General features: G+C 38.8%; 1 protein-coding gene across 1 annotated transcript; it reads right to left on the bottom strand.

The window, feature by feature from the left end:
- Nucleotides 1-11,785: 11,785 nt before the first annotated feature.
- LOC110876878 (glutamic acid-rich protein-like) lies at nt 11,786-13,779 on the bottom strand. Its single transcript, XM_022125309.1, has 2 exons — nt 13,314-13,779; nt 11,786-13,245 (listed from the first exon to the last, which is right to left on the bottom strand). The coding sequence occupies exons 1-2, from the start codon at nt 13,777-13,779 to the stop codon at nt 11,786-11,788; spliced, it is 1,926 nt and encodes a 641-aa protein (XP_021981001.1).
- Between the last annotated feature and the right edge of the window lie 2,347 nt (nt 13,780-16,126).

Below are 16,126 nucleotides of genomic sequence, written 5' to 3'. Positions count from 1 at the left end.
GAAAAAAAGTGCTAATTCATCATGGATACCGAGTTCTAAAACACATTTGCAACACCGTCTGGTCCAGCTGCTATTGCTCAAGCTTTGAGTTTAGAAAACGAGACAGGAACCACCCAAAAGCCCCCGAAATTGATGAGTATCGAAGAATACTACAGGTGGAAAGACAGATTCGAGAACTGGGTTCAGGCAAACCATCTTAGGTTGTGGGAATGTATCTTAAAGAAATTCGTCTTGCCTCGAACAGATTTACAGGTTCTTAAAGAGTTATCAGAATTCACAGATCAAGAACGGGTTATGTACAAAGCCGAGAAGATGATGATCAGACTGCTTCAACAAGCAATCAAAGAAGATATCTTTATTCTGCTACAGCATGACAAAACTCCAAAATCAATCTGGGATGCACTTAAGGTAAAATTTGAGGGTAGTGAGAATATGATAAAGAGTAAGAAAGCGTTACTTAAGAAAGAGTTTGATTTGTTTAGAAGTCTATCGGGTGAAGACACGAAGAAACTGATAGAACGTTACTCCCACCTAGTGCGATCAATGTCGATGTTAAGTATTACCAAAGATCATGAAGAGTGGGTAGACAAGCTTGCCGATGCGTTACCTCAGAAAGAGTGGGGAACATATTTGATGATTCTAAAGAATACCGGTGTTTATGTGGGTTGACTATATCTCAGTTTATCGAAAAGATTGAGAGTCAGGATTTGAAACAGCAAAAGATCGCGAGGATGAACAGTCCGAGTGGTCAACAAGATGTAAAGATGTACTACAAAGGTAGTATTCCGGTTCCTGAATCTGAGAGAAGACCGAAAATCCCAACAACATTCAGTGCTGGGAATTCAACAGAAAAAGCTGATCATGGATCAAACAAAAGCAGCAGTGGATTCTCATCATTTCCAAGTGTCAATCCTAAAGAGTCAAATACAAGCTTTCAGTCTCAAGGCACAAAGACAGGAAATGGTGACGTGATTTAGTGCAACATCGCTTTAAATCTTCCAGAAGGTCAAAATTTTTCTGAGGAAACTGCGAAAGACCACATGGCTTTACTTGGTTCTGTGTTACTCTCATATGAAGGGCTTGTTGCTGGGAGGATCGGAAATCCTATGCTTACAAAGGAGGATTACGATCAGATAGACGCCGAACAGATGGAATTAATGGATATTAAATGGTGTCTAGCTAGTGTTCTTAGGCGTGCTGAGAAGTTCAAAACGATTACCGGGAGAAATGACTTTCTTGATGCTCATGTATCTACTTTAGGTTTTGATAAATCTAAAGTTACTTGTTTTCAATGCAGGGAGAAAGGCCATTTCAAACGGGAGTGCAAGAACAGGGAAGCTAGTGGAGCTCAGAATCCTTTCGGAAAAGATGATTATTACCGGAAAGCCATTTATCAGCAGCTTGGTCAATCACAAGACTCACAGGCGGCTCATGGTAGGAAGATTGAGGATTCAAAAAGAGCATGTTTGGTGGATTTCAATTGGAGCAACTACATATCTCTTGATAGCAAAGCCTGTTTAGTGAATCAAGATGATGAACAACTACCTGAAGGCTTCAGCTGGGATATGTTTGTTGATGAAAAGGGTGATTTCAAAGCTTTCATTGCAAAGATTGTCAGAGAGCCAGATATGTTTGCCACCTGGATGAAGTCTATTGGTGAGACTGTAAAGAGTGTGGATGAAGAGTCTGTTGTATCTGATGAAAGTTCAGAAAGTGCTGATAAAAATTCTCAAAGTTCAGAAGAGAGTGTACAGAATGATGTTAGTTCAGAAAGGGAAGTTGTATTTGACCAAACACCATCAGATTCTGATGCATCAGATGCTAGTTCTGAAAAATCTGCACAGTTTGATCAGTCACCTCCAGATGATAGCAGTAGTGATGATGAGGAGGAAAAGCATATTAATATTGCAAAATCTCATCTCTCTCCTGAAAGTTTTCATTTCTATTTTGCAGATCGCATGGAGAAACTGAAAGAGAAAAGAGATGCTAAAGAACAACAACAAATGAAAACTGAAGATGTTATTCAAGATGAGAAAGTTGAAAGTGTGGCTGAGGAGATTGCTAAAGATGAGAAAGTGATTAAAGAAGAAAAAGTGGTTGAAGTAGTGAAAACAATTGAAGTTGAGAAGATTGTTAAAGTTGTCAAGCCTTGCACGAAGTGTTTGGAAGCATGCAAGGAATGTGTAGCAAAGAATGAGATAATTGCTGAATATGAGAAGAAGAAGGAGCAGTTACTGTTCAATCTCAACTATGTAAAAGAATCTTATGATGTCTTGAACAAAACAGTAACTGGTCTCCAAAAGACAAATTCAGAAAGGGAACAAGCACTTACGATGATGAATGCTGTGATGATGACAAAGCAGAAAGCCATCAATTTTTATATTGAAGAGAGTGCTAAATGGAAGCAAGAGTTTGAGACAGAGAAGATTGAGAATGAGAGAATCAGACGTTTATTACAAAGTTATTCTAGTTCTGATTATCTCATTGATCGTATTTACCCAACTGTTGCAGGTATGGAAGTTTTTCAAGAAGAGAAGCCAAAGAAGAAGAAAGATTGTGGTAAGAAACCAACTGTTAGCTATAACAAGTGTCCGCCTCCGATTTGGGAAGGGTATTCTCCTAGAAAACCAAACGAGTAGCAACTTGCAAAGGTAGTCAATATAAAGTTAAAAACCGATACAACTGATGAATTACCGGAAAACATTGATGTCACGTTCACCTCGTCTGACACTGATCATGAGTCTGAGTTAATCAAAAGGGTGGTCGATCAGGTGTTGGATACTGATGAGGATGAGTCAAAGTATGAGTCTGGAGGGTCAAATTCGTCAGTCAACAGTCAAAAATCGTCAGTTAAACGGTCTTATATTAAAGAATTTTTATTATCAAAAGCAAATTTGGATGATGAAACATTTGAAGTCGCATACACTTTAAATGATTCGGACAAATTATACTCTGACAAAGAGTTTCCAATAAGAAGTGTTCGTTTTGACATGATCATTAAGGTTTTCAAAATGACAGAAATTAATATTTCTGAAATAAAAGATTTAAATCTTAATGGAAAATCTAAAAAATATACTTCAAGAGTTCAACAACGTTTAAACAAGAAAAAGGGATACAATTCTGGTTCTGGTTTTCAAAAGAAACCTAACCAAAATGGTAGCTACAAAAAGAAAGGATTAGGTTTTATTCCACCAGAAAACCATAAAAATGATAAAAATTCTAAAACAAAAACAGAATTTGTGTCTGGTGGAAGCTCAGAAGAGGAATGGAAGAAACCGTTCTGGAGACAGTCAAACCAGGAGTTTCTTGCTGAAAAGAAGAGAAATGGAACTGAAGTGTTGTATCCAAAAGAAACTCGAACCTGTTACAGATGCAATGAAGCTGGTCACATTGCATGGAATTGTCAGAAAAAACGCCAAAACAAAACAGGGAGTTTCTCAGAAATTGAAAGAAAAGATTGTTGATGTTGAACCACCAACCAATAGACTTAAAATTTTAAAAAATTCAACTTATGAGGTTGGTACGTGTTCGAAAAAGAATTTTTATAAAAAAGAAAGAGAATGACAACCAAGTGTGGGTTGTTAAGAAAGTTGATGTGAATGTCGGCGATGAATCTGGTTTCACAAAGCCAGAGGAGCCACAGGTTGATGTGAAAATTTCAGTGAATGATGAAGAATTTCCATCACTGAAATTTGAAGAGGTTAAAAAGAAAGTTGGAAAGGCTGACATCTCGAACCAATTTTACAATGAGAAAACAAAGTTTGATGTCGAGAAAACTTTTAATGGAAGTGTAAAGAAAATTTTTGGGAAAATGTTGAATGGGAAAGCAAAGGGGGTTAAAGATTTTTATGCAACTAAAAAGGCAACATACAACCCCACTGCGCAAGAATTCAAAACCATCAAATCTGAAAAGACATGGATGAAAGTTTGTTTCCCTTGAAGTCTTAGGACTACGCCGGAGATCCCAAGTTTATATCGTGGATCAGGAATCGGCATTATTCTAGTGTTTGGAAAGTTTTGTTTGAAAAAGTTTGAAAGTTGTTAAAATTTTACAGGTGAAAGGACTACGCCGGAGCATCCAGATTGGTAAGTGTGAAGCAGGAATCGGCATCCTGATTGGTAAAATGATGCATGTAGACGTAACATTCCTACAGTTGGTATTGGTTAGTCATACCTACAAGTGGTATTGTTTGTGATCTTACAAGTGAATATTCTTACAATTGGATCAGAGGTTACTTGACTGCAAACGGTAAAACAAGGACATTAAGTTGTACTTGATTTACTACATATCTAATTGATAAACAAGATGATGAACCATAACCCCAAATCGGTTATTGATGATCCTACAATTGGTAAAAACAAACTCATTTTCCGAAAAAATCATTTTGATTAAAAAAAACTTAAGTGTTTTGAGATGTAAATGAGAAAATGGTCTGTGAAAGGGGGAGTTCTAATTGTTTATGCCTAGTGAATGGCGATTTGATGCGATTCGATGTCAAATTGTCAAGTTTCTGTATAGTTTTGTTTTTCAATTGGGTCAATAGCTTAGTTTATTTTCAAATTTCCTTTAATGTGTTTGCATTTTAGGGGGGGTAGAAAATTTTCAGAAAATACAAAAACATTAGAAAATTTGAAAAAGACAAAAACATGGTAAAATCAAAAATGAGTTTTGTTGTGAAAAGAGGAAATGATAGTACATCAGTGGGCCGTCACAACATGCTAAAGAATTGAAATGTAAAAATGTGATAAACAATCTTACTGGAGATGTGTTAGTAGATTTTTACACATTTAGTAAATTGTGACAAGATATAAACTAAATTTCAAACTTGCTTGTTCTGTGGGTTAACAACTTCTTGGATATATAGGTAACCCCTGAAATCTTGTTTGAAAGGCCCCTTATTCTGAGATACTAGGTCTTTATGCTCAGTGATATCTGGGGTATTATCCCGGGACATCTGCTGAATGGAAGTTCTGACCTAGTCCCCAGATAATGCTTTCTGCATAAGCTTGAAACATAGCTTCGCCCTCAGTATGCTGATGAAACAATTAAATTGATAATCGCTGCTGTTGTAAACAAAAAGATCCTCTAAAGGGGGCACACCAAAAGTCAAAGCCGTCATCTCTTCGCGTATACGGAAGTATCGACCTGAGCTCTCACGGCCCTCGCATTTAACCCCTGAACAGATATCATATGTGGTATACTCACCTGTAAGACTGAATATTGGGATCTGGATACGGGAGTATATTCAAGTAGTAGGACACACGAATAAGTTCAAGAGCTTAAAATGTCACACCCCCAAAATCCACCCGCGGAGTACCACCGCTTGGAAGCGTGACTGACCAGGATCAAGCCATCAATCATATCAAACATAGCATTTAATAATAAAAGTAATCGATGTAAATCATCACGACATGATTGATGTTCCAAAACCAAACATCGTTTAAATAGCGGAAGCATAGTATGTAATCCCAAAATAATTATACGAGTTATAAGTTCAAATAAAGTTCATGATCCAAATCCCACAACGACCTGCTCCTCCCTGTGCAAGCTCCATAATGTACCTAAGGTCCTGCAAGGCATGCAGCAAATAATCAACAAACTAGTTGAGCGAGTTCACAGAAAGTAAGTTCATAACATGCATAAGTATAGCTAGTGGGGGCTTCCCATACTAGTGTGTACTAAAGGTGGGGACTTCCCATGTTTATCCTGGCTAATGAGGGCTTCTCATTAACGGTACTTACTAGACTAACTTCCGACCATGTGTTCTTCTTTACCGAGAACAGGAAAACGTACAGGGTCACGTAGGCTTTACGTGACGTGCCCTTCCCCGAGGACAGTGGTACGCGTGGGGGCTACGTAGGCTTTACGCAGCGTGGCCTTCCGACCTGGAAGCCAGTGAATGGTATTGGGTTACGTAGGCTTTACGTAACGTGTCCTTCCCGACCCGGGAGACATATGGCAAATATACTGGGTTACGTAGGCTTTACGTAACGTGTCCTGACTAACCTGAGGACGATGGTCTATAGTCTGGTATATGCGTAAGTACGAGTAATCATTCCACATTCATCATATCCAACCCAATTCCCAACCCGGGAATCCCATGCCTTGGCTGTGTGAACTCACCTTGGTTTGCTCGGCAGATACACAAGAGAGCAGGTAGCAGTAATTGTTCAATCACGTCCTAACACGTTTATCATACAAGTCAGGTTCGATTCATGTTGAGCACGTATGGTTACACAGAGTTAACAAGCAAGCACACAGAGCATGGTCCAAACAAAACCAATTAAATCATGCGAGTGACCTTTCGTGCGGATGGCAAATCGTGCGAGTGACAATTGGTCCGTCCGGATGGAAATCCGTGCGAGTGACACTCATCCGGGTGACAGTTCGTGCGGACAGCCTTGTTCGTGCGGACTGTTTGGGTAGTTCGTGCGATTGGACAATCCGTGCGGGTAGTCAGTCCGTCCGGATTGACAGTTCGTGCGGACTGTCAATTCGTGCTGACTGTTGGTTCGTGCGGATGTCAGTCCGGGTGACAGTTCAGTTCGTGCGATCGGTTTACTTATCAGGCAATTGGTTACAACTAATTAGTGGTTTCCAAACTTAGCACTTATCAATTAACATAATTCCACAAATCAATTAACCAGAATATCGATCAAACAGGCAATTGCATCATAAATTCGTATGAACCCTAATCTGAATAACAAGACCATTCAAGCTATCCGATTTATTAACCCTATCATCTAAGCATATCATTGATCAAACTAGGGTTTCTACAAACAATTCACATAACCATAATATCATACACGATTTCCGATTTCATATACATGTGGCCAATCAACTCAGACATCATCATTAAACATTATCAACAACAAATCCGATTACATAGCATGATGACCGATTAACAAACATATCCGGCCGATCCACAAACATGTTCGACCGGTTACCTCACGAATTGATTAACCTATTACCATGTCCGATTAATCATTCCATCATGTAGTCCGATTCACAACAACATCATCATATAACAATTCCGAACATATAACATGTTAATCGATTATCAGACATCGATTCCTATCCATCAAACATATCCGGTCGATTAGTTCTAACATGTCCGACCGATTCAACAACACATTCAGCCGATTAACACACAAATCAAGTAAAGCAATCCAATTAAAACACTAACCGATCGGTCGAGGGTAATCCAAATCGGAATCGATTTCCGGTTGCTTGTGCCGTCCGGTTATGCGTGAGAAAGAGAGAGAGAGATGTTTTTGCTAGGGTTTTGTGTGTGTTGTGAGTTTTGGTAACAAATGAGAACAAGCAAGTCCCTAAGGTGTTTAATTTTGTGCGCATAAGGGAGTGGGCCGGCCCATCCGCTTGGGCTGCCCTTGGGCCGAGTGTGTTGTGCGATCCAATTTTTTTATTAACAACAACCACATTTAATACACAATACACGTAGCACATAATGACATATCATTTATTTTAATCAAATCTCTTAATCATAACATGTACGAAGTAGGTCTAAAGTCCGAGTTGTCACATTATCCCCAACTAATTGGAAATTTCGTCCCGAAATTTGGTATGCACTCACTGAGGAAGCTAGGTAAACTGTACTGCTCACTGGTTTTCCTGGGGTGTCACATAAAACATTAATATCGTATCTCAGATAAATTGAAATTTGTGTGAAAATTTAAGTGGACAAATATACTGACAATCTAGGTAAATTGTTTAAAACTGAAAATGTTATCAGCTTAACGATGTTAGTGACATGTCTCATAAACTGATATGATCCTCTTACGAAAACTCACAAAAATATTGTTTGTAAATATTTTATTTCTGCATTTTCTTGTTTCTTCAAGAGGTGTTAGTTACTTTCTTTCAGAAAATCCAAAAAGATTTTGTGTGTGTTTTAGCATAAATTTTTGAAAAAGTAAAAAAGATTTTCGACAACTGATGTTGGAAAGCTGATTTTCAAAAATTCCGAGCGCTAAACATGATGACTTTGTTGTGAGGGGGAGTGTGTTTTGAGCATCAAAATATAATTTTTAAATCAACAAAGTGGTTCATCATGTGTGTGTGATCTAAGAGAGAGTGATTGTTGGTGCATATGTTTATAAGAGAGAGTTGTTTGATTATTTCAGAGTGTTGGTGCATACAAATTCTTAAATTGTTAAAATCTTACTTCTGGGTTAAGAATGTGCAGGAATAGCCAGGTTTCGATCTTGGACCTAAAGACAAAGAGCCAGGTTACAATACCTAAGGAGTTTGATTGAAGAAAGCCAAGTTTCGATCCTGAAAATTGAAGACTGTGTAGTTTGAGCCAGATATTGCTGAAGAACAAAGAAATGCCAGCAAATCGAGAGCCTGAAGATATTCAAGCAAATACAGTTAAAGGAGAGTCTGTTGATGAAGATAGAGAGAGAGAGAAAATCCCAGAGACTGATCAAGACTGAAGATATGAAGACACAGCATTTTCGTGACTCGATAGTCGACTCGTCAACATCTGAGGGGGAGTCTGTTGGTGCACTACATCTGTCGACTTCGTCTTGTATCGAGTCTTACATTGCATTAGAATAGGGCACGATTTACGAGAAAATAGGTAGAGTATTGTGTTTAGTGAGCTGATTTCGCTCATAGGGCATTTAGCATGAGGTTTCGCTTATGTGGTCTTGTAGGGTTTCGCTCATATGTCATGTACATAAGAGCGAAATCATCAGCACTATATATATGTGTGTGCACATGAGCGAAATCATAGAACTCTGCCTTGTATTCTATACCGAAGTGCTGCCGGTGTAAAGATCGAGCTGTAATCATTGTCAAATCAATACAAACAGTAGATTAAGTGAAGAATTAGCTATTTCTACCTCCGTTTCTTGTTATTCCGCACCTGAAACGAAGTTGAACACCTCTGAACGACTCAATCGGGTCAGAACACGATCCTACAGTTGTTGTTGTTGAATCGGCCTTTGAAATTGGGGTTGCATGTTTTGAGGCCGCACTTGGTGTAACGATGTAGGGCGTTGCAATTGTGGCCCTTGCGGTCTAATGTGTTGCACTCCAACCGGTAGTCTACCCATATTTTGAAATTGTTGAATTGATTGACTTTGTTGACCCGCATCCCCTTGTATTCCCAAATATCCTCCATCACCTCCATAGTAAAAATTTTCCTCTTCATACCCTCTAAATTCCTCTTCATACCCATCGTCGTATCCATCCCCTTGAATTCCCGAAGTTTGCCCAAAGGGGAGGGTTGAAAATTGTTAGTGCACTACGTCTATTGACTTCGTCTTGTATCGTGTATTAGAATAGGATAGGTTAGAATAACCAGTGCACGAGGTTCGAGAGATGAAAGTTCATGAAATAGCAAGTAGGTCCGCTTATATAGACATTATCCATAAAAGCGAACCATCTAGCAACTAGGTTCGCTCATATGAACATTCACATAAGCGAACCTACTACACCTATAAATAGTGCACATGTTGGTTCATTTGGCACGGTTCTGAAAATTGTAACAAAGTGTTGCCAGTTTGCTTTCAGGTTGTAAACGTTGTCAGATCAATAAAGAAAAGCATTATATTTAGTTTGAGCATCTGATTCATTGATTCCGCATTTGAATTAGATAAACAACTCTTCTGATAGACTCATTCAGGGTCAACAACGATCCAACAAGTGGTATCAGAGCTCAGGAGGAAGAGTTTAGCTCAAATTGGATCAGTTTTCTGTCTTCTACACCTTCTTTTTCGATTTGGACAAGTTTCCACGGTTAAAATTGGACAAATTTTTCACAGAATGTGTATTAGTGGATAATAATAAACCCCTGAAAGTTTCAGGTTAAAATTCGGACTAAAACATGGTGAAAACTGGTTAAAACATAGATCCGCTTTTTCGGACAACGAGAGGTTCGCTCGTGTGTAAATAGGTTCGCTCAAAAATACCTAGGTCCGTTTGTGAGATCCGTTTTTGTGACACCAGCATCGCTCCAAACTAAATAGATCCGCTCCAAATCACCTTGATAGATTCGCTTTTGTGTCATATTTTATCAAAGGTTCGCTTCAAAGACACCTTATAGGATCAGTTTTGACCTCTAGAACGAGTCAATCAGAGCTAGTGCGTGCCGGAAATGTCGCGGAAATACATTTCAGACATGATACAAAGCAAACAGTGATAGAAAGGAGTAGAAACATAGGAATTATACTTTAAACACACTTCTTCACTTGTATTGCACTTGACGTACAGACAGCACTTCGACTTGAGTTCACATACAAGGTTACAATTGAAACACTAAACAGGGGTATTTATAGGAATGTAGGTTCGCTCATATGACAGGCCACATAAGCGAACCTTCTTCATTGTAGGTTCGCTTATGTGTCACTTGACCATATAAGCGAACCTATGACATGAAATCATAAAATTACAAGCTTAACCCCTAAACTATACAAAAACAACCTATCTGGACCCTATACATGAAACTAGTACAACAAAGACGCAGGCTTTAGACATTGTGTACCAACAAACTCCCCCTTGGATGAAGCCGCAGTCTTTGTCTAGAATGTAGGTCTTCAGATAGCTTTGTATTTCTCTTCCTTCGGTTTCGGCTTTCTACTCAGCGCAACTCTGATCTTTTCATTCTTTTGCTTCCTCGCCTTTTCTTCTTCAAGTTGTTGTTTCATAAACATACCTCTCCTTTCTTCCATCCTTTGATTCTCACGTTCACGCTCATGCTTCGCTTTCTTCTTCATCTTTTCATCTAATGACCACCATGAAGATTTCCACTTGCTTTTGGAGTTTATACGTTTCTGAAAGCACATCGAAACTGCACGTTGAAATTGTAGTGCTTGCTCTATGTCTGCTGCTTTATAACGGATCTTGTGAATGAACAAGCATTCTACGTCTTTTGCGGAGCAGTTCACCAACCACATAGGATCAAAGACGTGAATATCTCTAAGTTCACCCCCAGCTCTGTAAGTTATGATCGCTTCAGTTGTGATGCAGCTGTAAACCCTATCAATAAAACCTTTATAGAAATCCTGCTCCATTTCAGGCATAGGAATCGTCTTCATAGTTCTTGGAGACTTTACATTCAGAATTGTTTCAGTAACACCAGTCACTGGATCTACCCTTTGAACACGTCTAGGACGATGAGGCTTCCACTTTTGAAAACCTTTTAGAGCTTCATACTTAATGTATCCCCACATCGCCTTGTCATTTTGCCTCACTGGGTAATCCAAGCTTCTTACTTTAGATAATTCATCGACGTCCCACCATGGTAATGACATAATGTCATATAAATGTTTGAAATATTGGACGTCGTACTCTCTACGAATAGCGTACGCGTTCACTTGTGGCAGAAATCCCCAACTGATAATGTCGCCAAGAGAAACAGTTCTATCACGTTGGAAATACTTCAAAGGCCTCTTGAACTTTCTCTCATGACTGTCTTTGAACCACTTCGAACGATCTTCTTTTTCAACATTTGATTGACTTTCTTTCTCAGCATCTTTCTTCAGATTTCCAAACACATTCTCATTTACAGCTTCAGTCACTTTTTGTCGCAACTCTTCTCTATTCTCTGCTGCGAAGAACTCCATTAGAGTTGGAACTTTTGATGTATCTTCAGCGACCTTTTCACTATCAGAACACTCCTCTACTTCAACTCGATCATATTTATCAGCATCTTCAACATAATCGTACTTGTAATCTTGTTGTTTATTTATATCAAACGATTCCAAATCCTCTTCAAAATCGAAGGGAATCTCAGGATTTACATCTTTTAGCATCTCCCTATACACATCTAAACGCAATCTGCGTCTTACCTGACTCCCCCTTTCCCGAAGCTTCACCACTTTCTTCATTCACTGTGTCGTTCATCAAATCATCAACGACTTTTTCATTAGCAGCTTCTGTAACATTAACACCAGAACCTCCTGTAGCATCATCATCATCATTACCTTTTGAATTATGACTGCTAGCAGAGAATACAAATTCATCATCATCATCATCTTCATCATCCTCTTCATCTTCATCACCTTCCTCATCACTACTATCACCTATCAATTCTTGCATCGGAGTCTCTTCTTCAAATAAACCAGAGACTGCAGAGATAGGCTCAGGATTCTCTGTAACCATTGAAGGTACTAGAGCCATTTCAGGCACAGCTGAGCTTCCTTCAACTCCTTTACCCTTATCCTTCATCTGCCTTTCAATCTCTGCTTGATGTTCAGCACGAACCTCTTCAACTTGTAACTCTTCAAACTTTTCTTCTACAGAAGATCCCAGCATACTTTCAACAACTTTGTTTAGCATATAAAACTCATGATCTCTTGCTCTTTTAGCTTCATTTAGCTCTTTATGTTTTAACTTGAAGTATTCATTCTGTGCACCACGTCGATTCTTTTCTTCTTCAAGTTCAGACACACGAACCTTTAAAATATCAATCTCGGTTTGATCAGCTTCAACTTTCTTTTCTAACTCCTGTACACGATTCACAAGCAGTTTTTCTCTATCAGTTTCCTTCTTGTTCTCAGCTGCCAACCTTTTGTTCTCTGCTATCCCATTCTCCATTTTCTTTTCCAATTTCAACACTTGCGACGTATTTGCAAAGTCGAAATCACCAACTTCTAGCAGATTATCTTGTGGTGTATGCAGACCTTTACTTGAAGAACCAGGTTGTAATTGTGAAAGTGGAGGTGTTCCGAAAATATCTTGTGAAGAGATAAATGGATGTTGTGGTGGAGGTGTTGATTGTGGAATATGTAATGGTTGATTTGGGGGTGTAGGAAGTCTGGGTGGTGATGAATGTAGTGGAGGTGTAGGCTGTCTTGGTGGAGATTGGTGAATAGGTGATTGTGGAGGTGTTGATTCATGTGGAGGTGTTGGAGGCTTTTGTCTTTCTATTTCAGGTTGCTTCTTCTGCACAATCTTCTGAGGTCTTTTTGAGATTCTAACTTTTGGCATTGCTTTCTTTCGTCCAACAGCTTTCTTTCTACCCCTTGGAGTTGATTGCGATTCAGAAACATGTTCTGGTGAAGGAACATAAGGAGCATCCTCCTGTTCTTGCCTCTTTCTCTTCCTGATCAACTTTTCTTTTTCTGCCTCTTCTCTCATTCTTTTTTCACGTTCAACCTCATCTACCACTTCGTCATCTGATGAACTTGAAGAACTAGTTGTTTCTTTATCAACGTCATCACCTTCAATATCATCGTTCACCTTCTCTTTCTCTTTCTGAATGTCAGAAGTATAGTCTGCACAACATTTTCAACAAAATCTGTATCTGTCGTAAACAAATCTGCATTAATTTATATATCTTCACCACCAGCCACCTCTTGTTCCTTTTCAACATTCGTAGCAGGAACATCTTCATTAGGCTCATCAATTAACATCGTTTGAACTTTTTTCTTTTGCTTCTTCTTCGGTTTAGAAGAAGATCCTTCACCTTGTTCTGCTGTAGGAGTCGCAAATCTGCGTCTCCTTCCTGATTCTTTCACAAACCATTCATTCTTTCTTGTCATGAAACTTTCAAGAATCTTCAACTCATCAGCGTATGATACCTCATTCATTTCTTCCTGATTCCTCCAATTCTGATGATTCTCAGGATCAGGATCAACAAAATTCCCATCTTTGATAAAGCCAAAGTTTTCAACGATAAGATCTGGCTCTGGATGATTTGGATGATATTTCGCCAATTGCTTCAAAGTGTTATTCGACATATGATCTTGCTCCAATAAATCATCCTTAATGTTCCTATCAATTTGTGGATATGCGTGATCGATTAACATCTACACAAACCGCGGATACTTCCATGTTCTAACATTTGTAGTAATATTTTCCGCCATATACTGAAACACTATATGCGAGAAGTTATACTTCTTGTTCAACACTAAAGCCGTTAACATATTCATTTGATAATCTCTCATCTGATCATAGCTACCCTTTGTGTGACTTACCGAAATCAGAATACAATGAATTAGAAACTTGAAGGACTTCTGAAATTTCGACTTCAAATAATTTCCTCTGTTCAATGCACCTCTGTATCCCAACCTTAGCATGCAACCTTTCACCATCCTCTCAGGAAACCTCGTAGGATAGTTAGCTTCATCCGGAAAGTTCATGTGACATCTGTGCTTGTAATCATTGTAAACAGTTCAGTTATTAATGAAATAAAGTTATTTGATCCCAATATTTGTTTATTTATGTTCAATGTTTTTCATGTTTTGGCTTTTATTCTATTTCAAACCCTATGTCGCTTTCTAGAGAATTATACGCAAACTGGTGCGTAAACGTAATCAGTTAAATGCAACAAATACTCCGGAACATCAATTCATGCTTAACATACCTTAAATAACCTTTACATAACTTAGAAATAAGTTTTGAAGGCTTCGGTATGGCAAGATCTAGTTTATTCGCTTACAGGGACTAAAATTGACAAACTGCGAAAGTATGTCGATTTGAACTGTAACGAACATAACGGAACATGATCATAAGTTAAACACACCCTAAATATCGTTTACATAGCTTAGAAATAGGCTTTGAGGGGTTAGGTGTGCTAAAATAAACTTTTGGGTCATTCAGGGACTAAAAGCGTCAAAAAGTGCATAAGTTTGCATTTTCGCGCATAACTTACGTTCTGAATACTTCCGGACATCCAAAAATTTATGTAAGCATTAAAATATTATGTTTTAGTGTTTGGCTTGTCAAAAATCCATTCGTCGCGCAATTTGGACCGTTTTTGCGTCCGTTACGACTTCCGTCGTAATTAACCGAACAACGCAATCATACGGCCAAACGAACTGACATCCGGCATATTTTTGAGCATGTTTTATGTTCCCTATACTTTAACATCCTTGTAGAGCTCAAAAATGGGTTTGACGGGTGTTAGAAGTGCCAAAACACGACTATACGCGCTCAGGGACCAAAACTGCCAAAATGAAAATATTGCTGGTCTGCAGGTCCCTTACGGACCGTATGGGGTTGCTTACGGTCCGTAAGCCCCTCCCAGAACAGCAGAAATGCTTTCCAGCTATTCCCAGCTATGGGCTGGTTTTGGGTGCCAATGGTTTTGTAAATCAGTGGGTACGAGGTGTAAGGCTCAGATCGAAGCTCGGTTTCCAAGAAACGATCCTAACGGTTGTGCATCACCTATAAATACCCAACCCCCACTTCACCCATTTTCCCACACTTGAATTCTGAGTTTGTTCTCTAAGTTGGGGTGTTTTAACACTTCATACCTGAGAATACTCGGAAGTTCAATCTTGCGGGGACCCTTTGTAAGTATTCCTTCGTTCTTTTATTGCTTTTCGAGTCCGAAAGTCAAACTTTGTTTGACTTTCTGCATTGACCAGTTCATGGTCAACGCGAAGTTCGTTTGAACTTCATAACGTGAGCGTAATCACGATGGTTATAGTCCCTAGTGACTATACCTACTGATTACCACGTTATCTAGGCTCAGTGACGAGTCGTAGTTTCGGCCAAAATGCGTTTTCTCACGTATTTTGTAACCAAACTACTCTAGGGTATTAAAACCGTTTTTTTTAATACTAAACCTGTTTTCTAACTTCACTAAACATTTTCTAGCATGTTTAGCTCGTCGCTTTTAGATTTGTGCTTGTTTAGGGTCGTAAAGGTAAGCGATCTAATCAATCGCTTATACTTTCGAACCCGACCCATTTGGTCGATCTTTAGGATCCGATCAAACGCTTTAGGTGACCATTGTGTATAGGGAATAACCTTCCGAGGTTATACCTAATGGTCATGACGTTTAAGTAGTTGTATGATAAGTAATTTTTATGCCTTAGGTAAATTACCAAAATACCCTTTTTACGCCAAAATTCATTTTTAAGCCTATGTAACATAATTTTTGGTATCTAAACAGATTTAACAACAATATTGAACATGTTAAGGCATATCTTGTTTATCATAGGGCTAGTTAGGTATTTCAAACGCGTTTTACGCAAACGACGCGTTAAAATAACATAAGCTACCTAAACGGGTCATAGTGGGTCAAAAGCACTTAGGATAGGTTTCGTTTTAGTACGTAGGCTTTGTTAAACCATGTTACATAAGTTCCCCTACTTATTTGGTTTTCGAACCCTCGTACTACCCGATCCTCCGATAGGTCCGTTTATT

The sequence above is a fragment of the Helianthus annuus genome, chromosome 8 (genome assembly GCF_002127325.2).
Source record: "Helianthus annuus cultivar XRQ/B chromosome 8, HanXRQr2.0-SUNRISE, whole genome shotgun sequence".
Taxonomy (NCBI): Eukaryota; Viridiplantae; Streptophyta; class Magnoliopsida; order Asterales; family Asteraceae; genus Helianthus; species Helianthus annuus.
This window is presented reverse-complemented; position numbering and strand designations above follow the sequence as displayed.

What these genes read in the sequence shown, in the direction of transcription:
- LOC110876878 (XM_022125309.1), bottom strand. Translation starts at nt 13,779, where the DNA reads ATGTTAATCGATCACGCATATCCACAAATTGATAGGAACATTAAGGAT. An exon ending in GGAACAAGAGGTGGCTGGTG is followed by an intron (nt 13,246 to 13,313) that starts GTGAAGATATAT and finishes AATGTTGTGCAG; the next exon opens with ACTATACTTCTGACATTCAG.